The sequence below is a fragment of the Salvelinus sp. IW2-2015 genome, linkage group LG8 (genome assembly GCF_002910315.2).
Source record: "Salvelinus sp. IW2-2015 linkage group LG8, ASM291031v2, whole genome shotgun sequence".
In the NCBI taxonomy this organism is placed as follows: Eukaryota; Metazoa; Chordata; class Actinopteri; order Salmoniformes; family Salmonidae; genus Salvelinus; species Salvelinus sp. IW2-2015.
The window spans coordinates 30,099,872-30,124,346 of NC_036848.1; the positions used below are offsets into that span (position 1 = coordinate 30,099,872).

At 41.8% G+C, this 24,475-nt stretch overlaps 1 protein-coding gene and 1 long non-coding RNA gene across 2 annotated transcripts; one reads left to right on the top strand and one right to left on the bottom strand.

The window, feature by feature from the left end:
* Nucleotides 1-6,216: 6,216 nt before the first annotated feature.
* Nucleotides 6,217-10,310, bottom strand: LOC111967709 (uncharacterized). Its single transcript, XR_002877788.2, has 3 exons — nucleotides 9,558-10,310; nucleotides 9,331-9,445; nucleotides 6,217-9,128 (listed from the first exon to the last, which is right to left on the bottom strand). It is a non-coding gene; the product is annotated as an uncharacterized lncRNA (long non-coding RNA).
* A 5,017-nt stretch (nucleotides 10,311-15,327) lies between these two features.
* Nucleotides 15,328-24,197, top strand: LOC111967710 (COP9 signalosome complex subunit 3). Its single transcript, XM_023992993.2, has 12 exons — nucleotides 15,328-15,509; nucleotides 16,477-16,606; nucleotides 16,899-17,011; nucleotides 17,232-17,281; nucleotides 21,547-21,639; nucleotides 21,763-21,942; nucleotides 22,377-22,517; nucleotides 22,647-22,820; nucleotides 23,127-23,213; nucleotides 23,368-23,481; nucleotides 23,612-23,692; nucleotides 23,871-24,197. Exons 1-12 carry the CDS (start codon nucleotides 15,455-15,457, stop codon nucleotides 23,922-23,924), a joined length of 1,272 nt encoding a protein of 423 aa, XP_023848761.1. The 5' UTR covers nucleotides 15,328-15,454; the 3' UTR covers nucleotides 23,925-24,197.
* The last annotated feature ends 278 nt before the right edge of the window (nucleotides 24,198-24,475 follow it).

Below are 24,475 nucleotides of genomic sequence, written 5' to 3' on the forward strand. Positions count from 1 at the left end.
GGATTACCAGGACTTGTACAGTGAGCATGCGCTGACCTACTGGCAAGTGTCTTCACTGACATTTTCAACCTTTCCCTGTCTGAGACTGTAATACCAACATGGTTCAAGCAGACCACCATAGTCCCTGTGCCCAAGAACACTAAGGTAACCTGCCTAAATMACTACCGACCCGTAGCACTCACCTCTGTAGCCATGAAGTGCTTTGAAAGGCTGGTCATGGCTCACATCAACACCATCATCCCAGAAACACTAGACCCACTCCAATTTTCATACTGCRCCAACAGATCCACAGATGATGCAATCTCTATTGCACTCCATACTGCCCTTTCCCACCTGGACAAAAGGAACACCTATGTGAGAATGGTATTCATTGACTACAGCTCAGCATTCAACACCATACTGCCCTCAAAGCTCATCAATAAGCTAAGGACCCTGGGACTAAACCCCTCCCTCTGCAACTGGATCCTGGACTTCCTGACMGGCTGCCCCCAGGTGGTAAGGGTATGTAACAACACATCCGCCATGCTGATCCTCAACACAAGGGCCCCTCAGGGGCGCATGCTCAGTCCCCTCCTGTACTCCTTGTTCACTCATGACTGCASGGCCAGGCACGACTCCAACACCGTCATTAAAATTGCCGATGACACAACAACGACGAGACAGTCTATAGGGAGGAGGTCAGAGACCTGGCCGTGTGGTGCCAGGTCAACAACCTCTCTCTCAACGTGATCAAGACAAAGGTGATGATTGTGGACTACAGAAAAAAAGAGTACCGAACATGCACCCATTCTCATCGARGGGGCTGTAGTGGATCAGCTTGAGAGCTTCAAGTTCCTTGGGGTCCACATCACCAACAAACTAACATGGTCCAAGCACACCAAGACAGTCGTGAAGAGGGCACGATAAAACCTATTCCTCCTCAGGAGACTGAAAAGATTTGGCATGGGTCCTCAGATCCTCAAAAGGTTCTACAGCTGCACCATCGAGAGCATCATGATTGGTTGCATCACTGCCTGGTATGGCAACTGCTCAGCCTCCGACCACAAGGCAACACAGAGGGTAGTGCGAACAGCCCAGTACATCACTGGGGCCAAGCTTCCTGCCATCCAAGACCTCTATACCAGGCGGTGTCAGAGGAAGTCCCTAAACATTTTCAAAAACTCCAGCCACCCTATTCATATACTGCTACAGCACAGCAAGCGATTCCAGAGCGCCAAGTCTAGGTCCAAGAGGCTTCTAAACAACTTCTACCCCCAAGCCATTAGACTCCTGAAGATCTAGTCAAATGGCTACCCAGACTATTAGCCGTGCCTCCCCCCCACCCACCCCTCTTTACACCACTGCTACTGTCTGTTGTCATCTATGCATACTCACTTTAATAACTCTACCTACATGTACATACTACCTCAACTAACCGGTGCCCCTGCACATTGACTCTGTATCGGTACCCCCCTGTATATAGTCTCGCTATTGTTATTTTACTGCTGCTCTTTAATTACTTGTTACTTTTATATCTTATTCTTATCCCCCAAAAATGTAAACTGCATTGTTGGTTAGGGGCTCGTAAGTAAGCATTTCACTGTAAGGTGTACACCTGAGAATCCATTATAAACAGTTGTATATGTTATATTCGCTATGTAGCCCTTATTTTTGTGTGTTCATTTTAACTCACCTTGTATGTCCTACAGGAGCCACCGTACCTGCCTGCCCTAAACAGTTGTTTTCTCTCATTCACTCCTGTGCATTTTAATGCCAGCATGTACACACAAAAAAAAGTGATTTTCGTTTGAATTGGCCTTTACAATTGTACGTTGAATCAACAAACTCTGCTCAAAGTGAGCTGAATTTGAACATGCTTATTGAGTAAAATTACAAATGTATGTTTTCTCAAAGCCACGCCCATCACGATCATATTTCCTAGCTTGCTCTACTGCAGGTTGATTTTCAGAATTGTTGGTTTCAATACCTGTGTTTTTGCATGTACATTGATCGGTTGATTAATCTTATGCTACACCAATATAAATAACATACCCTTTCTAAACTAATCCAATCTGTTAGTGTTTGGACTTTTTGCACCCGTTACTGAGAAGGTTGTTCCAGTTTATATGATTTAGGTAGTCTCAATAATAAACCTTACCTATCCGGCAATCATTCTCAATGCTGGTTGGAAGTGATTAAAAGTTCACATTTTTAGATATCCTCACTCTGGCTAGATTCAAATAGGAATTACGGGTGTGTCATCCACCATAGAGGAAATGTCCTCTCCTTTCAGACTGACTTCACAGTATCACCAAATGGAAAAATATTCTAGATCTTTCTACTTTGTTTTTATGTGATTTTTTCCATGGTCCGTCTTCCTAGATATCTACKCTCCTGTTAGGTCTGCTAATTTGAAGTGAAAACCGTAAGGAGTATAGATATCCAGGAAAAGAGAACAGTTCAGTAAATAAATGGAAAAAGTACAATAATGATGCTTATACTGTATGCTAGATAAAGACTGCACACATATTGCCCACACAAACTTCCCTTATTTACATATAATTTATATGTTTGGTTGTAGGCCCCCTGTAACGATTGTCGTCTGGAGAAGGAGAGGAGGACCAAGGTGCAGCGTGGTAAGTGTTCATTATTTTAATAAAACAACAGAACACTGAACAAAACAACAAAACAACAAAAACGACAAACGAACAGTCCTGTAAGGTGACGAAAAACACTAAACAGAAAATAATCATCCACAACTCAAAATGGGAAAACAGGCTACCTAAGTATGGCTCTCAGAGACAATGATAGACAGCTGCCTCTGATTGAGAACCATACCAGGCCAAACACATACAWAAGGAAAATCTAGACCTACAACAWAGAATACCCACCCACATCACACCCTGACCAAACTAAAAATAGAAACATACAAAGCAATCTACAGTCAGGGCGTGACATCCCCCTCTTTCAACAACATTTCTGTGTACTCTGTAGGTTTTCACAAGTCTGTCAATAGGGAAAGCTTTGGGACACAACACTGGGAGTCTGTGTAATGGTTGGACTCCCTGAGTTGTGCATGGATCTGGTGGGTGGCAACGGAAAATAACCTCACCCCGATATGGCGGCTTCACAAAAAAAAATGTTTCCCGTCAACAAAGATATATGTATAAACTCTAGGAACTCTACTTACCAGACATAAAGTGAAATGTGTCCCTCGCTATCAAATAAACYTCTGAATCCTACTTTTGTCCAAAACACCATATTTCTGCTGTGTAGACAGTGCTAGATTTATTGGTGGGAGGTCTCGTGTGAAATGGCAGCCCGCTGTCTAACTCAGCAGGAATATTTAATTAATTRTAGAATAAGGCTGTAACGTAACAAAATGTGGAAAAAGTCAAGGGGTCTGAATATTTTCCCAAGGCACTGTACATCGCATATCTGTGTTTTCTCAGCACATTCAAGATATGAAGCTATATTGATTCCACAAATGCTTCTCTTGGCTGAGGTGCATATGCGGATCTTTTTTTTTATATGCTTTTCAATATGCTGAAAATAAGGAGGATTTCTGATGCATTTCTGAGTTTTCAGCACATGCTCAATCATTTGACAAATATCAAATCCATATTTTTCTTTCATGCACCAGATATAATATATATATATGTAAGTAGGTGCACACGCATCAGGTTCGTGTCTTCAACTTATCTCACCTCAGATATCAACCTGGACTCATACAGTAGTAGCAGTGAGATTTTTGAGGTCCGGATTGGATGCACGTAGAAACTGTCCCATTACGGAGAATATTGTTGCTGCATATATGAAATTAAGGACATGCATATCTGGAACATGTCTGCTCCTTATATCTAATAAAATATCTGCTATCCGGAAATACATAAATATATCCAATAACCTAAAACACAAGTCCAATCTACACTGGAGTTGCTTACCAAGAAGACAGTGAATGTTGTGGCGGTGTCACGACTTCCGCCGAAGTCGGCTCCTCTCCTTGWTCGGGCGGCGATCGACGTCCACCGGCCTTCTAGCCATCACCACTCCATTTTTCATATATCCATCTGTCTTGTCTTGTTTCCATACACACCTGGTTTTCATTTCCCCAATCAATCTACTTGTATTTAACCCTCTGTTTCKCAACTTTTTTTTGTGTAATTGTTTCATTGATAAGTCGTGTTAATTTACCCGCTTTACTTTTATGTTCCATTTTTTAAGTGCYTTTGATTTATGTAATGCTCTCGTTTTTGTAACTATAATAAAAGTGCGCCTGGTCATTATACTCTGCTCTCCTGCACCTGACTTCACCTCCAATACACCATTGACAGGCGGAGTTACAGTTTTGACTTAAATCTACTTGAAAATCTATGGCAAGACCTGAAAATGGTTGTCTAGCAATGATCTAGAGGCGAAAGAAACGCACACCTATTTAGGCGAGGGGCTGGCTAGCGGACTGGAACACTTAAAAATAAAGGAGAGCTGCACAGAGCAAGGGTCTTTAAATTAAAGATCCAGGCAGCCTCTCGTTTCAACAATAAATTGTCGAGGTCACCCCCTCTCCTAGGGAGGGTGACATGTTCGATGCCAATATAACGTAGAGACGAAATCGAGTGGTTTTCTTCCAAAAAGTGGGCCGCAACTGGGTAAGTCGAGTTTTTGCACCAAATGGTGCTACYATGCTCCGAGATACGTACTTTTAATTCACGCTTTGTTTTACCCACATCATTTTTACCACAAGGACAATAAGATAAGTAACTGCCTTAGTGGAGCATGTGATAACACCTTTGATTGGGATCTGTTTCCCTGTTTGGGGGTGTTTGAAGATTCTACATTTATAAGTGCCATTGCATTGAGCACAGCCATTACATTTGTAGTTTCCATCCAGTAGGTGCGCAAATAGACGTTGTACTTACTTATATGGTCTTCAATACTTACCTTTGGGCTAAAGGGGAATACTATATCATTACATTTTATTATTTTGTATTTTCTAATTAAATATGTAMTACCTACATGCTTGGTTCCTAGGAAGTACGTTTGGTACTAAATTGTTACCATGTATTTACTTTTTGTTCCAAGGTATTTACCTTGTTAATATCTAGCAATTACCYGGCTGTAAAATGAAGGGTTACTGCTAAATCCAAAGACTCACACACCTTACAACACACAACTGCTGGCATTCCACCACTGCATTATTCTATATATGTATTACCAAGTATGTTTACATAACAGTTCAACATTTTCCATGACTACACAGTACTTCATTCTTCATTTGGATCCCAATTAGGACAAATATTTCATTTGGTGATACTGTTTATTTTTATGTGAGTTTTTCCATGGTCCATCTTCCTGGATATCTAAAAGAGAACCGTTTAGTAAATAAACGTAAAAGTGCAATAACAATGCCTACATGCTAGATGAAGACTGCACAAATATTGTTTCTCAAAAGTTTGTTGCCCACACAAACTTCCCTTATTTATATATGTTTTATGTTTGGTTGTAGGCCTCCCTCGTTCAATAACATTTCTGAGTACTCTGTAGATTTTTACACTTAGTTTTGGGACACAACATTGTGATTCTGTGTACTGGTTGGACTCCCTGAGTTGTGCACTGTTCTGGTGGGCGGCAACGGAAAATAACCCTACCCCAATAACACTGGCTTCGCCAAAAAAATGCTAACCTCCCTGTTATTGTAATGTTGAGAGGTTAGCATGTCTTGGGGGTATGATATAAAATGCTAACCTCCCTGTTATTGTAATGGTGAGAGGTTAGCATGTCTTGGGGGTATGATATAAAATGCTAACCTCCCTGTTATTGTAATGGTGAGAGGTTAGCATGTCTTGGGGGTATGATATTTGTGCCTCTGTAACTTTCTCACTCATTATTCATGATTAATTCAGGACTATCTGTAATCATGGTAGCATCCACATTAATGTAGAAGTGTTTAGAAACATATTATATTCTTATTTACAATAAAAGTGACTCCAAAATGACACAGTACATTATTTCACATTCATTTCTATWGGGCACAAAAAAATCTGAAACACCAAAACAAACAGCAAATGCATATGTTGAGAGCTTTACTGTGCCTGGGTCTGAAGTGCATGGTAAAAGTGGCCCCTACTGCTGAATCTGGATATTTTTTCCCCCCCTAAACTCAAGACATGTTTCCTACTTGACCTTTAGCAGGATCATGTATCATGTAAAACTTTCAATAAATCATTGAATACCCTATATTTTCAACATGTTGCATTCTTTATTCAATCTGTTGTTAATGGCAACATTTGGTAMATTTTCTGTTCTCCAAAAAAACACATTGGCATATTATTCAACACCAAAGACACGAGACAATCATTGACAAGATGCAGTGACATGAAGAGGCTTTGTGAGATGCAGGGGTTGACTGGACAGTGGACACACACATCGCTTAACCCTAACTCGCCCCATAGACAGTCATCATCAGGGCAATCATGTGTGAACAACAACACTTGTTGTCCAACAGTCTTGACAACATTATTTTCCTAATCTCCTTCCCTTCATGACAACTGTAAAGACACTTGGAAGGTTAAAAATCAATACAAGAAAAGCCTACCAGTGCTTTTACAATCTGATTAACATCAGAGATAGGAGGAGAGGAAAGGAGGGGGCATTGGTACAAAGGCATTGTGTGAAACAAGATTCAAATGAGTTAGCTACAACATCATGCTGATACGGTTAGACTGAAAACAGTTAGAACCAGAGCCGTATAGAGGTCAGGCCAGAGCTTGCTATGCCCGCTCTGTGAATCACTGGGGGAAAGGACACTCACAATAGGTGAACTAGCAATGAACAACWTTTTAGCACCAATTTCAAATGATTTTGTAAAACTGAATTAGAAGRTAGAGACATTCAGCTAGGTGTAAGTACTGTACAGTAAATCCTCTCAGTATGAGTGATGGATGAAACATTTAAGAAGCTTGATAGGCCATTGACAATGCTGCCAGCGACCACATTTTAGGAAGCAGCTGACAKCATTGCAACAAATAGCGCAAAATGGTTACCCGTTTAGTTGTTGCCTCGCAATCAGTGTTGWTCTTTGTTAATATAGGCAACTTGATCATAGGTTCTTCACTAGACCACTTTGTGAATATACTGCAAGGCCTGCAWAGAGATATACATGCTTTTTYATGGAAGAGCTTGACCATACTTGTTCACAGCAGAGGGTATAGGATATTTTGAGGTWAAGTTTTTTTTGGTCTCACTAACAATAAGACATGTTAAAGACTAATGCAACTAAGTTACGCTCAGATGAATGACAATGTAGAAATAAAACATTTGTGATGTATAATGTGTATTCAAAAAAATGTGGTATATTCACTTTCTTGAACTTTAATAATTGTTATATATTTYACATGCATTTTAAATCATGCCACCTAGTTATATCTGTCATTCCTTATACCTGCATGTGGATTGGTAAGGACGCATATAATTACATAAGCTYTGGGTGCAGCTTGAAAACATATTAATTTATGTAACCCTCTATAWAATCGACCTAAACTAGGTTGAAAAAATATATATATGCTACCATTTGATCTACAGTATGTTGGCACAATGGTGGAAAACAACATTTACAATATGGAGTCATTCCCATACAGTACATTTAAAACAGAGCCCTATGGTCCTCGGGCCAATGTCCTTGTCAACATACAAAATGTTTATGCGTGTGGTTTATATTCCAGGTGATTGACAGTGGTGACTATTTAAACATGTTGCAATGATGTGTGCCTTTGGGTGGAGTGATAGTAAGTCTCTCTGTCAGTTGATAAGGAATGGTGCTTAATCGATGGTTAAAGTGCACACCACACTAAACCACTTTTAAAATGGATAATTTTATCCCTTTGAAATTATACTCTATTCTCCCAAATTGTCAAAACACAGGCTGAAAAACTTTCCAAAACCATACAGACAACTGATAATAGATACCCAAACAACTATAACGAGTGTGTAAAAACAGTAAACTCTGAAAACAGTKAAAACAGTAAAATCATTTTCATTATTTTTTACTAGTGATGTGCCGAGTACTCGGACAAAACGAGTACCGTAATAGAGATACATTTTCCAAATTCGATTATGAAAAAAATAAGTATTTTTTGTAATTATTTGTGATCGAAAACTCCCCTCCTCCAAACATTGCGTATGAATCAGAATCCATAGCTAYTTATGTCCTGTCGACTTTMCTGAGGCCATARGGTTGTTTAGTAGGCCTACTTTGTCTGTCCATATATTCCATCGCTGACGACGTCTGTCATTAAATCGTGATCCAAACCCACGCTTGCTATTATTATTTACTCTAGCCCAGACAAGTTTACCGAGCAACAGATCAGTCGAAAATAAAATGACAAATGTAGATTGTTTATTTTGATTGCACAAATGTTGTGGCATAAGTGTCGGGAGGGAAAAGTTTTGCTCCTCTCGAAAGTTAAACAATATATGGGGCAAGCGAATTAGCCTAGCGTTACCTTCATCTAAACCTGTGTCTGGAATAAATGCAGGCAATAGTAGCCAGTCATGCATTAGGCTATTTATTAGCCTGTTTCATTGATAATTGAATAGGACTAGGTAAGTAAATCATGTGCATTTTCATCTGTCTGGGTCATTTAACAATGTGTGCATGAATGAGTGAAGGGGCATAACGATGCACATTTGAGTGATAGCGCAGTAATGCGCCCTGAAGGTATAGYCTTTACCAGCATTTAAAGCGCACTTCTGGGTTTTCCGATCACGAGTAAATCCGATTACGAGTYTGATGTGTGATAAAATGTATACAATTACGAATACGAGTAGGATGAGATCGGCACACCACAAATGTCTACCTCATGCTTCAGTCTATGTGTGCCCCCTAGTGGTCAAACAGATTAATACTCACTTAACTTCAAGTTGGACAAGTTAGTGGAGGTATTCACTCTAGCAGTTGAACCCCAATGTAGTGTAGGTCATCAGGGTGGAGAAGGGGAGGTTGGTGTGTGCTTAAGGGTTCAGTGCCTCTTGCTCTCCAGGATGGCCCTCCAGTCATCGGCCCAGGAGAGCAGGCGCTGGCTGGAGCTGGGGGTTACGTTTTTGTTGTGGCAGGCAGTGAACAGGATGTGCTCCCAGGTTGGGCTCTACACCTGCAACAGAGGCACATCACAAAGGTCACGTAATGCTTGTTGATTAATCTAACGGTCTGGAATACTAACTACCAACAAACTAAACTGTAATATACCTAAATGTATGACAAAGTAGCATGCATATGGCACCGTCACATAAATGCAAATCACATACATTTAGACACACCCAGTTCTCCAGCTTTGCTACAAACACTCGACTCACCTAGGATGTCCGGCGTGTCATCTATGAGGATGTCCCCAGTCACCATGGTCTTGTCTCAGGTCAGGATGATCTGCTCCAAGAAGTCATAGCTCAGGTGTTTCTCTATCCAGGCACGCTGAACACGCATGCGCAAGGGAGAGCGCAAAGACCATTATTGTTAGAAAGAGGTAACACAATCACCACTCTGCCTCCAGCCCACAGGATTTCTGTCTTGACTCCGAGCTTACCTTCTCATCAGGGCAGTGTATATAATGTTTTATAGGGCTGGTGCAAATAAAAACACCTGTGCTGGAAAACAGAGAAGAAAACAACTGGGTTAGTTTGTTTTCAATGTAAATGTTCAACAACATACAGTTTTTGAAAGGTCAGCAAAGAAGATGTCCTAACATGAGAGTGTAGGCTAATGTTGGAACAGGGAGACCTGTGAATTTGTTAAATGAGGACAATTGCCCTTGAAGTTAACTGCTATATGGTTGTTCACATCAGCTAGGCCAAAGTGAAACACTAACGAAGGGTAAAGCAAAGGTTCCAGCTATAAAGATCGTGCCTACAGTATTTCTGGGAAAACTAAGCATGGTGACATTTTAGCTATGCAAACAACGCATAGCAAAGACATACAGCAGAGCACACTATGTCATGAGTGCTCCCGAGTGGCGCAGCGGTCTAAGGCACTGCATCTCAATGCAAGAGGTGTCACTACAGTCCCTGGTTCGATTCCAGGCTGTACCACATCTGGCCGTGATTGGGAGTCCCATAGGTCAGCGCACAATTGGCCCAGCGTCGTCCGGGTTTGGCCAGGCCGTCATTGTAAATAAGAATTTGTTCTGAATTGCCTAGTTAAAGAAAATACAAATAAAAAAAGAAATACAAATAATTTAAAAAAGATTCTGTGGTCTGATGAGACAAAAATGTAATGCAAAGTGCTATGTTTGGAGAAAACCAAGCACAACTCATCACCCGTCTAACACGCATGGTGAAGCATGGTGGTGGCAGCATACACTTGAACTGGTCATGAAGAAAAGTTATCTCTCTGCCAAATAGGCGTAAAGTCATCTTAGGCAGTAATGACATTATTTACTTGCCTCCCTAATTTCTGTCCGTGATCGAACAATGGCTTCACGAAGTGTGAGATGTGTTTTAAAGTCCAGAACGTCAATGTGTTATTCTTAATAGGGTTCCATTTAAATAAAAACTATTTCGGAATGTTGATTCGTTACTAATGCAACTAACTAATTGACACTGTCAAATATAKTTTTTCTGGTTTTAACCTTTATTGCAATTGGTCAGACTTTGGCATTTGTGCTGCATAGCATTAGCCAGCAAGCTAGCTAAACTAAGCACTATGTTGAGTATGCCTTTCAGCACTGTATTTGGACGTGTTTACGACTATCAGTATGGACTGGTGTCGCAACCCTCGGCTATTAGTGCCGCAACCCGTCAGCCACACAGCAGCTGTAAAATTCGGTGCAAATGCTCCCAGAAGTGTTGCCTACTGTACAAAATCCCCCAAGATGTAAAGCCTGCCTACATCTTCCAGTCAAAGACAATGTCCTGAAACAAGATTACTCACATGTCCTCAGTTTCTCAGGTGGGTTTAAAAATCCAGAGGCAAACTTGTYCCATGGAGTCTGAAAGGGTAAACATCAACAACATTCAACATTAGCATATCAACATGAACTTTCCACATCAAAACAGGCAGACAGCATGCATGCAGCAGGAGAAGCAAAATGACAGTGAAGGGAGGAATCAGTCAGCTCTGGGGATCACTTCTCCATACGTAGGGATTTCAGACTCTTTTCTTTAATATCAACAAGAAAGGATCTTTCATATAAAAAAAGATACACTTACTGTAGCAGTTTGCACAGACAGACAAGCTGTATGTGTCTACAGTTGACCAACTACACTTCCTCCCCAGTTACGCTTACACACAGATGTTCCGAGCACGCTAGATAGCTAATTAGCACAAGTGGCTGGCCACCTATGTCTTCAGTCTGTCTTCCAAGTGATGTAACATGGAGATATGGCTGTGTGGGAACACTRACGCTAACCCTATAAAAGGTGTGTAGTAATTTAACCTTTTTTAAAATTATTATTTGTTGCTGATATGAAAGATATATTCCTTATGTTTCCAAAACCATGCCACAATAAACTGTGATAAACTGCAGGCAACACTACTTGCCTAGAGAGTTCTCAGCTATACTTTTCGTGGCTGTTTATTTACCACCACAGACAGATGCTGGCACTAAGACKGCACTCAGTCAGCTGTATAAGGAAATAAGCAAACAGGAAACACTTKACCCAGAGGCGGCGCTCCTAGTGGCAGGAGACTTTAATGCAGGGAAACTTAAATCAGTTCTACCAAATCTCTATCAACATGTTAAATGTGCAACCAGAGGGAAAAAAATTCTAGATCACCTGTACTCCACACACAGAGACACGTACAAAGCTCTCCCTCGCCCTCCATTTGGTAAATCCGACCACAACTCTATCTTCCCGATTCCTGCTTACAAGCAAAAATMAAAGCAGGAAGCACCAGTTACTCYGTCTATAAAAAAATGGTCAGATGAAGCAGATGCTAAACTACAGGACTGCTTTGCTATCACAGACTGGAACATGTTCCGGGATTCTTCCGATGACATTGAGGAATACACCACATCAGTCACTGGCTTTATCAATAAGTTAATTGAGGACGTCGTCCCCACAGTGGCTGTACGTACATACCCCAACCAGAAGCCATGGATTAAAGGCAACATTCGCACACTGAGCTAAAGGGTAGAGCTGCCGCTTTCAAGGTGCGGGACTCTAACCCGGTAGCTTACAAGAAATCCCGGTATGCCCTGCGACGAACCATCAAACAGGCAAAGCATCAATACAGGACTAAGATTGAATCATACTAAACTGGCTCCGACGCTCATCGGATGTGGCAGGGCTTGCAAACTATTACAGACTACAAAGGGAAGCACAGCCGCGAGCTGCCCAGTGACACGAGCCTACCAGACGAGCTAAATCARTTRTATGCTCGCTTCGAGGCAAGCAACACTGAGGCATGCATGAGAGCATCAGCTGTTCCGGACGACTGTGTGATCACGCTCTCCGTAGCCAACGTGAATAAGACCTTTAAACAGGTAAACATACACAAGGCTGCGGGGCAGACGGATTACCAGGACGTGTGCTCCGGGCATGTGCTGACCAACTGGCAGGTGTCTTCACTGACATTTTCAAACATGTCGCTGATTGAGTCTGTAATACCAACATGCTTCAAGCAGACCACCATGTCCCTGTGCCCAAGAACACAAAGGCAACCTGCCTAAATGACTACAGACCGTAGCACTCACGTCCGTAGCCATTAAGTGCTTTGAAAGAGCTGGTAATGGCTCACATCAACACATTATCCCAGAAACCCTAGACCCACTCCAATTTGCATGCCGCCCAAACAGATCCACAGATGATGCAATCCTATTGCACTCCACACTGCCCTTTCCACCTGGACAAAAGGAACACCTATATGAGAATGCTGTTCATTGACTACAGCTCAGCGTTCAACACCATAGTACCCTCAAAGCTCATCACCAAGCTAAGGATCCTGGGACTAAACATCTCCCTCTGCAACTGGATCCTAGACTTCCTGACGGCCGCCCCCAGGTGGTGAGGGTAGGTAGCAAACATCTGCCACGCTAATCCTCAACACTGGAGCTCCCCAGGGGTGGTGCTCAGTCCCTCCTGTACTCCCTGTTCACCCACGACTGCATGGCCAGGCACGACTCCAACACCATCATTAAGTTTGCTGACGACACAACAGTGGTAGGCCTGATCACCGACAACGACGATACAGCCTATAGGGAGGAGGTCAGAGACCTGGCCGGGTGGTGCCAGAATAACAACCTATCCCTCAACGTAACAAGACTAAGGAGATGATTGTGGACTACAGGAAAAGGAGCACCGAGCACGTCCCCATTCTCATAGCGGGGCTGTAGTGGAGCAGGTTGAGTCCGTCAAATTCCTTGGTGTCCACATCAACAACAAACTAGATTGGTCCAAACACACCAAGCCAGTCGTGGGAGGGCACGACAAAGCCTATTCCCCCTAGGAGATGAAAAGATTTGGCATGGGCCTGAGATCTCAAAAGGTTCTACAGCTGCAACATCGAGAGCATCCTGACCGGGTGCATCACTGCTGGTACGGCAATTGCTCGGCCTCCGACGGCAAGGCACTTCAGAGGGTAGTGCGTATGGCCCAGTACATCACTGGGGCAAAGCTGCCTGCATCCAGGACTCTACACCAGGCGGTGTCAGAGGAAGGGCCAAAATTTCAAAGACCCCAGCCACCCCAGTCATAGACTGTTCTCTCTACTACCACATGGCAAGCGGTACCGGCGTGCCAAGTCTGGCACAAAAAGGCTTCTCAACAGTTTTTACCCCAAGCCATAAGACTCCTGAACAGGTAACCAAATGGTTACCCAGACTATTTGCATTGTGTAACCCCCCCCCCCCCCACACCCTCTTTTACGCTGCTGCACTCTCTGTTTATCTTATATGCTAGTCACTTTAACTATACATTCATGTACATACTACCTAAATGGCCCGACCAACCAGTGCTCCGCACATTGGCTAACCGGGCTATCTGCATTGTGTCCACCACCGCCAACCCTCTTTTTACGCTTCTGCTACTCTCTGTTCATCATATTGCATAGTCACTTAAACGATACCTACATGTACATACTCCTCAATAAGCCTGACTAACAGGTGTCTGTATAAGCCTTGCTACTCTTTTTTCAAATGTCTTTTTACTGTTGTTTTATTTCTTTACTTACCTCACACACACCCACATACCTTTTTCCCGCGCACCATTGTGTAGAGCCTGTAAGTAAGCATTTCACTGTTACACTGTTGTATTCGGCGCACGTGACAAATAAACTTCGATTTGATTTGATTTGACAAGCGATGCATTTTAACGTTCAGAACGAGTGTCGGGGATCTTAACAAAAGCCCCCAACCAGAAGATACTATCGTTAATAGGCGCTTAAGCAGTTAGCATCTATTAATGGCCAACTATGAGTCTATTAGTGCAACCATGAGTCTGGCAAGCCAGAACTAAGCAGCTGTAGTCAATCGCAATACGATCCAATGAGGCACCAGAACAATGAAGACGTCCTAAGAAGCAGTATCAGGCAGCTACAGGTAGGAGAGTGGAGTGTGCTGGCCTACTGTATGGTTTGATAACTGTCTGTGGTACTGGGTAGGAAGGCGCAGGGGTGGCCGTCTGGTTCATTGGTAAGCTTCAGGGAGGTGTTGTGTCGCGCTTGTAGGGGCCCCCAATAATCTTGTTTTGCCAAATCACACCTGGAAAAAGGATAAAGGTCTGTACATTATAATCCATTTATTATTTATTCTGACTTTTAACTTTCTCCTATTCTTATGTCGCATTGTTGAGCGTGGATCTTGCATGTACGCATTTCATTGTACTGTGTACCACGTGTATCCATATGACAAATAAACTTAATTTGACTTGACTCCTTGCACACACGCACATTTTAAAATGCAGGTGCAGAGCTATTCAATTCACCTTGTGTTACAGGTGTCCCCATCCAGATCTGAATCAGTCCAATTAGAAGGAAACAATGAAAAATAGTGCTGCACTCTGGCCCTCCATGGCTGTAGTTGAGTGGGAAATCTTCAACTTTATAATATCTTTGCCTGRAACCAGGTAGCATCTGCACTGTCCTTCCTGTGTTTACTTGGCTGTGAGGGGAAAAAAAGTGAGCCACTTTTTTTAAGAAAGCCAAATTCCCAATTATAACAATTATTGATAGCAAAGAACAACAATCACAATATGTTTTCAGAGGATTTTATGTTTAGAGAAAAGTGGCAAATAAATGGTAGCAAACCGCAATAACAAGGTTTCTGAAATTAATATTTAGCTTTTAGCAAAACTCTGTGCCTGTCCCTTTAAGAGCCTAAAGTTCCAACCGTAAATCTCGTTGGATCCCGTCTGTTCTTACGAAGGTCTCGCGATACCTTTCTCTCAGTGGCGGCTGTGTGGCCCCCTGTATCAGTCCGGACGGAGTTGTTTCTGACATCTGAATGAAAAACAGTCTGAATTGCTACCACTTTGGACATATATAATAATGGCTTCAGCCTTGGAGCAGTTCGTGAACAATGTGCGGCAGCTCTCCGCTCAAGGTATGGACATTAAACATGTTTTASTTCTCAGACGAGCTGGAACTATTAGCCAATGCTAAGCAATGCTTTGCTGTGCTGATAGCATAGCTAGCTAGCCAAAATGGATAGCTAGATCCTCCTTTTTGCTTTATCATGTAAACACAGCCCTAAATTTATTGTTTTTGYGAATGAGGCATCAAAAAAGTAGTTCAGAAAGATGTGTTTTTACCCCTGGACACTAAAGCGTACAAATAACAACACAGTAAACGAATACGTGTTTTAAAATCTAACTTTGTTTTTGTTCGAGAAAAATATTTCAGTGGAATGCTTACCGGTAGTTCCGCCCTAAGTAGGCGCGATTGGTTTTAGAGCGCCATTGTCAAATGTWATTGGTCGACAGTCCCATCTGTAACGCAATATGTTACTTCCATAGCTAATGTACCCAGTGCAGGCCTTGACAGGACAGTTGACCGGCCGATATATTTTACAGTAACTGCAAAGAATGTGAACTATGCAGCTGGACCGCGTTTCATTATAAAAACATGCGCAATGTTATTCGTGGCACCCAATATTTGAAAAATATGTTTTATTACTTAATTATTATTTACATATGCAAGTGTATTCAGTTGACATTCTGGTTAGTTTGTTGGTACAGAGTTTTTATAGCCTGCATTACAATATCGTTAGAAATAAGCATTAAATAAACATAATTAAATATTTAGTTATGACTGACATACGCTTTCATCTCTGGGTTAGATGGGTGTGAACTGGGTCTGGACATTAATGTTTGGGTTAGGGTTAGGGAGGTCTCATCTAAAAATGAGAGAAACACTTGTGTAAATTAAACTATTTAGGTTATATACTCAACACCATAACACATGAACTGTTTCTTGATTTGGACCTGTACTTCTCTTCAACCAGCTCTAATAGRTTGACTATCAAGGGCTGCATTGTTTGTTTACCAATTATCTTTACGGTTGCATCTCAGGTCAGATGACACAGCTGTGTGAACTGATCAACAAGAGCGGGGAGCTGTTGGCCAAGAACCTGTCCCACCTGGACACCGTACTGGGAGCCTTGGACATCCAGGAGCACTCCCTGGGCGTCCTGGCTGTGCTGTGAGTAGCCTGCTCTCCTCTGCAGTCCTTTAATCACTGATCAATGATTATAAGTAAATCACTGATCTAGGCTATGACTTCGAGTCATTTTCTGCTTAGTGTACCTGTGCATTCGGGGCTCATGACTCAGAAGTATATCACACAGATCAAGGTTTCTACCCCTGGTGTTCAAATTACATTTTGTGCCCGTTGAAACTGTCTTATACAGCCTACAATCTTTTTTGTTTTCATATACCATGTCAATTTTTTTCCTTGTGTACTCACTGCCAGTTTTCACTTTCCCTTCATACAGGTTTGTGAAGTTCTCCATGCCAAACATCCCTGACTTTGAGACYCTCTTTTCCCAAGTCCAGCTCTTCATCAGTACCTGCAATGGGGAGCACATCCGATATGCAACAGACACTTGTAAGTCTTAACTTAAATAACTTTTGGTTTTTAGAAGCCTTGGATTCAACTGAGTTTCAGAGGAATGGTTTACTCCATGAGGTGCTAACATCTTGTAATTGTTAGAGTCAAATCCTAAGGAATGTGGAGAATGWTCAAGGTCAAATGTTCAGGGCAAAATTAATTTAGCTTGATTGGACCTGTTAAACCTACTTACTACTTTTATTATTTCTCTTCACAGTTGCCGGCCTCTGCCATCAGTTGACAAATGCCCTTGTAGAACGGAAACAGGTAAGACTTGCCAAACGGGGGCAAAACATTTAAACCAGAAGAGCTAATGCATGAACTTACTTGACTATTAACACATTTACATGCTCTATTTAAAGAAATGACTCATGTTTTTACAAGATCAGACCCAGATTATGGTATTACTATTCTACACCATTTCAAAAACAGAAAGCCAACCCATGAGAATGCATATTGATTAGGGCTGGGAATTTCCTCACGATAAGATATTATCACAATACTTAGGTGACAATGCAATATGTATTCTGATTTCTGATTTGATGTTCCAAACACATTGCTCACTTATATGTCTGCTGCAGAGAGGTATGAGAGTTTGTTTTGATCAGTCATGGAAATAAGTGCTAAAAACATGTTGGTTCACTATTTAAAAAGATGGCGATAGGATGAAAAATACCGGAGTTTTGGCATAGGTACAGCCGACTAGTGCACACTACCAAACCTGTTTTGTATATTATTATTATTTTTTTTTTTTAAACAAATCGATACTTGGAGTCAAAGTATCAATATACAGTGCCCTCTGCTAATTTTGTGGCWCCCTTGGTAAATATGAGCAAAACGGGCTGTGGAAAACATTTCTTTGCTGTTTATCCCCTTGATCTTTCATTCAAAATATTCACAAACATGGAACCTTTTAATTGAAGTAAAATGAGTGGAAGAAAAAAAAGTGAGATTAATATTTTTCTCCGAAACATGTGTGCCACATTTATTGGCACCCCTAGAAATTCTTATGAGTAAAATCTAACTGAAGTATATTCCCATTCATATTTTARGTTTTTAAGTTCACCTGAGTGATTAGGAACACTTAAGTAGTAAGCCATGACTTCCTGGTTCACTTGGGTATAAATATGAGGGGACACACAAGCCATGTTCCAATAGTCATCCATCACTATGGGAAAMACCCGAGAATACAGTAATGATGTGCGACAAAAGGTTGTTGAGCTGCACAATTCAGGAAATGGCTATAAGAAAATAGCTCACCTGTTGAAAATGCCCATTTCCACTAACAGGGCAATAATTAACAAGTTTAAAGCAACTGGAGATGTTAACAATCGGCCTGGAAGAGGACGTGTGTCTATATTGACCCCACGCACAGTGAGGGGTTCGAGTGGCCAAAAAATGATGGTTCGAGTGGCCAAAAAATCTCCACTTATCACAACTGGAGAATTGCAGACGRTAGTTGGGTCTTGGCGTTAGAAAGTCTCCAAAACTACAATCAGATGCCACCTACATGACCAAAAGTTGTTTGGGAGGGTTGCCAGAAAAKAGCCTTTGCTGTCATCAAACAACAAACTCAAGCGCCTACAGTTTGCCAAACGTTACTGGAYCTTTCAATGGGACCAGGTTCTGTGGTCAGATGAGACCGAAATAGAGCTTTTTGGAAACAAACACCATAAGTGGGTTTGGCGTAGACAGAAAGATAGCCATGCAGAAATGTACCTCATCCCCACTGTGAAGTATCAAATCAAACTTTATTTGCCACATGAGCCGAATACAACAAGTGTAGACTTTACCGTGAAATGCTTACGTACAAGCCCTTAACCAACAGRGCAGTTCAAGAAGAAGGTATTTAACAAGTAGGCTAAAATAAAAACTAACACAATAAGAATAACGAGGCTYTATACAGGGGGAACCGGTAACGAGTCAGTGTGAAGGGGGTACAGGCTAGTTGAGGTAATCTGTTCATGTAAGTGGGGGCGAAGTGACTATGCATASMTAACAAGCAAACAGCGAGTAGCAGCAGTGTACATGATGTCAATGTACATTGTCCGGTGGCAATTTTTATGAATTGTTCAGCAGTCTAATGTCTTCGGGGTAGAAGCTGTTGAGGTGCCTTTTGGTCCTTTCCTGTAAGTCCACTATCAGCTCCTTTGTCTTGCTCACATTGAGGGAGAGGTTGTTGTCCTGGCACCACACTGCCAGTTCTCTGACCTCCTCCCTATAGGCCGTCTCATTGTTGTTGGTGATCAGGCCTACCACTGTTGTGTCGTCAGCAAACTTAATGTTGGTGTTGGAGTTGTGTTTGGCCACGCAGTCGTGGGTGAACAGGGAATACAGGAGGGGACTAAGTACACAACCCTGAGGGGCCCCAGTGTTGAGGATCAGCGTGGCAGACGTATTGTTGCCTACTCTTACCACCTGGGGGCGGCCCGTCAGGAAGTCCAGGATCTAGTCTCAGAGGTAGGTGTTTAGTCCCAGAGTCCTTAGCTTAGTGATGAGCTTCGTGGGCACTATGTTGTTGAACGCTGAGCTATAGTCGATTGAACAGCATTCTCACATAGGTGTTCCTTTTGTCCAGGTGGGAAAGGGCAGTGTGGAGTGCAATAGCGATTGCATCATCTGTGGATCTGTTGGGGCGGTATGTGAATTGGAGTAGGTCTAGGTTGTCCGGGAGGATGCTGTTGATGTGAGCCATGACCAGCCTTTCAAAGCACTACAGACGTGAGTGCCAACGAGGTGGTAATCATTTAGGCAGGTTACCTTRGCTTCCTTGGGCACAGGGACTATGGTGGTCTGCCTGAAACATGTACGTATTACAGACTCGGTCAGGGTGAGGTTGAAAATGTCAGTGAAGACACTTYATAGTTGGTCTGCATGCTTTGAGTGCACGTCCTGGTAATCCGTCTGGCCCAGCGGCTTTGTGAATGTTGACCTGTTTTTAAGATTTTGTTCACATCAGTTACCGAGAGCGTTATCACACAGTCATCCAGAACAGCTGGTGCTCTCGTGCATGCTTCAGTGTWGCTTGCCTCGAAGCTAGCATTAAAGGCATTTAGCTTGTCTGGTAGGGCTCGCGTCACTGGGCAGCTCGCATCTGTGTTTCCCTTTGTAGTCTGTAATTGTTTTCAAGCCCTGCCACATTGGTGGATCTTTGATGTTGTGGGGCTGTTTTTCTTCCAAATGCCCTGGACAACTTGTTAGGATACATGGTATCATGGACTCTATAGATTTTATATCAATACCAGACTGCCTCTGCTAGGAAGCTTAAACTYGGCCGTGGTTGGATCTTCCAGCAGGACAATGATCCAAAGCACACCTRAAAATCAACACAATTTTTTRRRGCTGACTACAGAATCAAGGTTTTGCCATCCCAGTCCCCTGACCTAAACTCAATAGAAAACCTGTGGGATGATCTGAAGAGGACCTCTGAATCTGAAGAATCTGGAGAGATTCTGTATGGAGGAATGGTCTCAGGTCCCTTGCCATGTGTTCRCCAACCTCATTACGCGTTATAGGAGAAGACTTAGAGTTGTTTTCTTGGCAAAGGGAGGTTGCACGAAGTATTGAAGAGGTGCCAATAATTGTGGCACACATATATTTGTGAAAAATATTTGTTTTATGATAAGAATGTATTTTTCTTGCAAATTATTTTACTTCAATTAAAGGGTAGATTTTTGTGAATATTTTGAATAAAAGACCAAGAGGATAAACAAGAAAAAAACATTGTGGCCCGTTTTGCTCATATTTACCAAATGGTGCCAATATTAGTGGAGGGCACTATAATATCGTCCAACATAATATTGTGATATGTAACTATCAATCCCCCATCACTACTATTGGTTCATTCTACATGATCTAAGTGTAATGCAGGTGTTTTTCAAAGAAGGATATGTGAAACTAGGGCTGGGCGATATATCGTGAATCCACATACCAGTARGGGTTTTTACAATACTGTCAATAATGATATTTTGATATAGTGCTAAATTAAATTAAATGTTCTGCACATTGGACTACTTCACTGTCAGTTTTGTCCGAGTTTGGTTGAGTATAAAACCATCAGAATGGAGAATGGCCCCAAAAAAACAATTTAGAATTTAACTGTACCCTGCAAGTACATCTGCAACCCTGTGCATGTGACTAATAAAATCATATATCATTAAACATATTTAAAACTTGTGTTATTCAGAAGCATAAAATACCGCGATACTGTCAAAAAAATTGAAATACAGTGATATATTTTGGCCATATCGCCCAGCCCAATGTGCTAGCTTAGCAGGATTAGCTTCCTTCCTCTCTGACTACAACTCAGGGCAAACTGACCGTACCACGCCTCAAACCTGGGGCCCTCTGCCTTGCCAAATCAGGTGATCGCCCTGATTGACAACGTCGTACTATCCAGTTGTGCCACTGAAAAGGAGCGCTTTCGATGGCATTATTGGCGACATTTCAAGCTAGCTGTGTGGAGTGGGCTTACGACAGACACATCCTTATCTCTGTTACGTATGGTTTTAATGCATCTCTTTCTTTCACAGCCATTGAGGGGTGTCGGCATTCTAAAACAGGCAATAGACAAAATGCAAATCAACACAAACCAACTTACCTCAGTGCATGCAGACCTGTGTCAGGTGAGTAAACTGATTCGTATCAACAGGATCTTTGACTTTATATGATTATTGGAATGTATTGACGCTTGGCTGCGAGACTAAGAATGAATGACCCCTCAACAATTTTTGTGTGTACATCCACAGCTGTGCTTGTTAGCAAAGTGCTTCAAGCCTGTCCTCCCGTTTCTTGAGCTTGACATGATGGACATCTGTAAGGAGAATGGCGCCTACGACGCAAAGCACTTTCTATGTTACTACTATTACGGAGGCATGATCTACACGGGTCTGAAGAACTTTGAAAGAGCACTGTATTTTTATGAACAGGTACCGGCTTATTTGAGAACCTAAAATGTGTGTGCTAAAGCTGTTTTAGATGTGACCTAGTGTTCCTGTTATCAAAGTGAATTGATTTAGCATACTACTAGTAAAACCTTTGCTCATTGTAATACCATTTGAAATGACCTTCAAATTACTACTCAATTTGTAAGTCGCTCTGGATAAGAGCGTCTGCTAAATGACTTAAATGTAAATGTACTATGTTGWTGCATACAGTAGTCAAGTACACTACACACTGAGTTGACATTTAATCTGTAACGGCAATGACAAATCAGAGTTATTTTTTTGTCACATGAACAGGATACAACGGGTGTAATCAGTACAGTGACATGTTTACTTGCAAACTCTTTCCCAACAATGCAGTATTTTGTTTACATCTCTAGTTCCCTTCTGTGATATTCTGGTGATCTCTTCTCCCCCAGGCAATAACCACTCCAGCCATGGCTGTCAGTCACATCATGTTGGAGGCCTATAAGAAGTACATCCTGGTCTCCCTGATTCTCCACGGCAAAGTGCAGCAGCTCCCCAAGTACACGTCACAGATAGTTGGCAGGTTCATAAAGGTGAGAATGAAGKTCCAAAAAGGGCCATATTTCACATCCTTAAGGCTTAAACATGCCATTATATTTTGAATTGTCTGTTGTACTACATTCTATCCATATGACATATTCTACTGCTTTTTGTTTCTGCAGCCTCTCAGCAARGCGTACCATGAGCTTGCTCAGGTGTACGCCACCAATAACCCAGCAGAACTGCGCTCCCAGGTGAATAAACACAGTGAGACCTTCACACGCGACAACAARACAGGGCTGGTCAAGCAGTGCCTGTCCTCCCTCTACAAGAAAAACATCCAGAGGCTAACAAAGGTATACTTCCTTCCCCTTCAGTTCATGTCTTCTTCACCTCAAAAACAACCCCTCACCTCACATATACCTCCTAATATGTCTATCAATAGTCCTCGCTCACCTCGTTGACCCCCAATACAACATTCTCATTCTTAATATATCTCCATCTGCACTTACCTCAACTATATTCAAAATATACCTCCTGTCCTTCACCTCAAATCTTAACTTCTTCGTCCCTATCTTCACCCTGTTACCAGGGTGTAAACAAAGTATTTAAAGCAAATGGTCAGAAAAGCAATGTATCTGACCACCCTTCTTTCTTTGCAGACTTTCCTGACGCTGTCCTTGCAAGACATGGCGAGTCGAGTGCAGCTGTCAGGGCCCCAGGAGGCAGAGAAGTATGTCTTGCACATGGTAAGCCAACGTGACCGCAGGACGATAGACACGCTTTATCTCAGTACTCTTAAGAACACTCAATTTTGAATGGATCAAAGAAAATGGCATTCACTTCAAAGAAGACTAGATCTAACATTGATTCGTCCATTAATGACCTTTCTGTTCCTTACAGATTGAAGATGGTGAGATATATGCCAGTATCAACCAAAAGGATGGCATGGTCTGTTTCCATGACAACCCGGAGAAATACAACAACCCCGCAATGCTTCACAAAATTGACCAAGAGGTATGGCAGTATTGATTATCTACCCTTATATGGAAATTACTATTGAGATGCAATAAAGTGACAACAATTATTTGCATATTATTTGATACTGTTTTAGTGAAGTAAATGCCTTGCTTTGTGTCCTTTACAGATGCTGAAGTGTATAGAGCTGGATGAGAAACTAAAGTCCATGGATCAAGAAATCACAGTAAACCCGCAGTTTGTTCAGAAGGTAGGAAGCAACAATTAAATTCTTTAGGCTCCTCTAGTGGTTTTCCAAGAGGAGTATTTTCACAGTTTAGTTGGTTGAATATTTGTTGGTAGCTTTTTTAAATTTAACCCGAAACCCCTGGTCTTTTAGTTAGTATTAAAGTGATTGCTAATGGTTTGTATCACACTGTATGTTTCAGAGTATGGGAACGCAGGAGGARGATGTCGGCAGCAAAACATCAAGTTACTCTTGAGGGGCATGGACAGGGGAGAACGCTGCCACCCTTCAGGTTCTTGTTGGATTACTTTTTTTAAAGAGGAAAAACATTCTATTGAGTATGGACATTGGTCAAGGAAAATATAAATGTGTGGAATGATAATTTGGTTATTTCTTTCACAGTGTCTTGAGGAAACCTTAACAAAAACATTTTTTGTCGGTGTTTTATTTATCAATGTTCAGATGGAAGAGCCACTGCTGCATTAACAACCATAATAATAAAAACTGGACTTATTTGTTCAAAAAATAATCTGTTGCATGTTCATTTCTTTGGTATTTCCTTCTAGGCAAACTTGAAATTTGAGGAATGCTTAAGTCTGCGGTTTCCAAGATCAGTAATTTCCCTCGATGAGCTAGCATATTTTTTGGGGGGTCAAATCAAATGTAGATTTGACAACAAAAGCAAGACTGTACTTCTGCCCTTGACCAAATGTACAGAGGAGAGTACAGCTTAAAAAAAAATGCACTGTTTTTTTCCATCCCCTAGAGGTCTCTCGTGTACTTTTGTACTGTAGTTTGCATTTACTG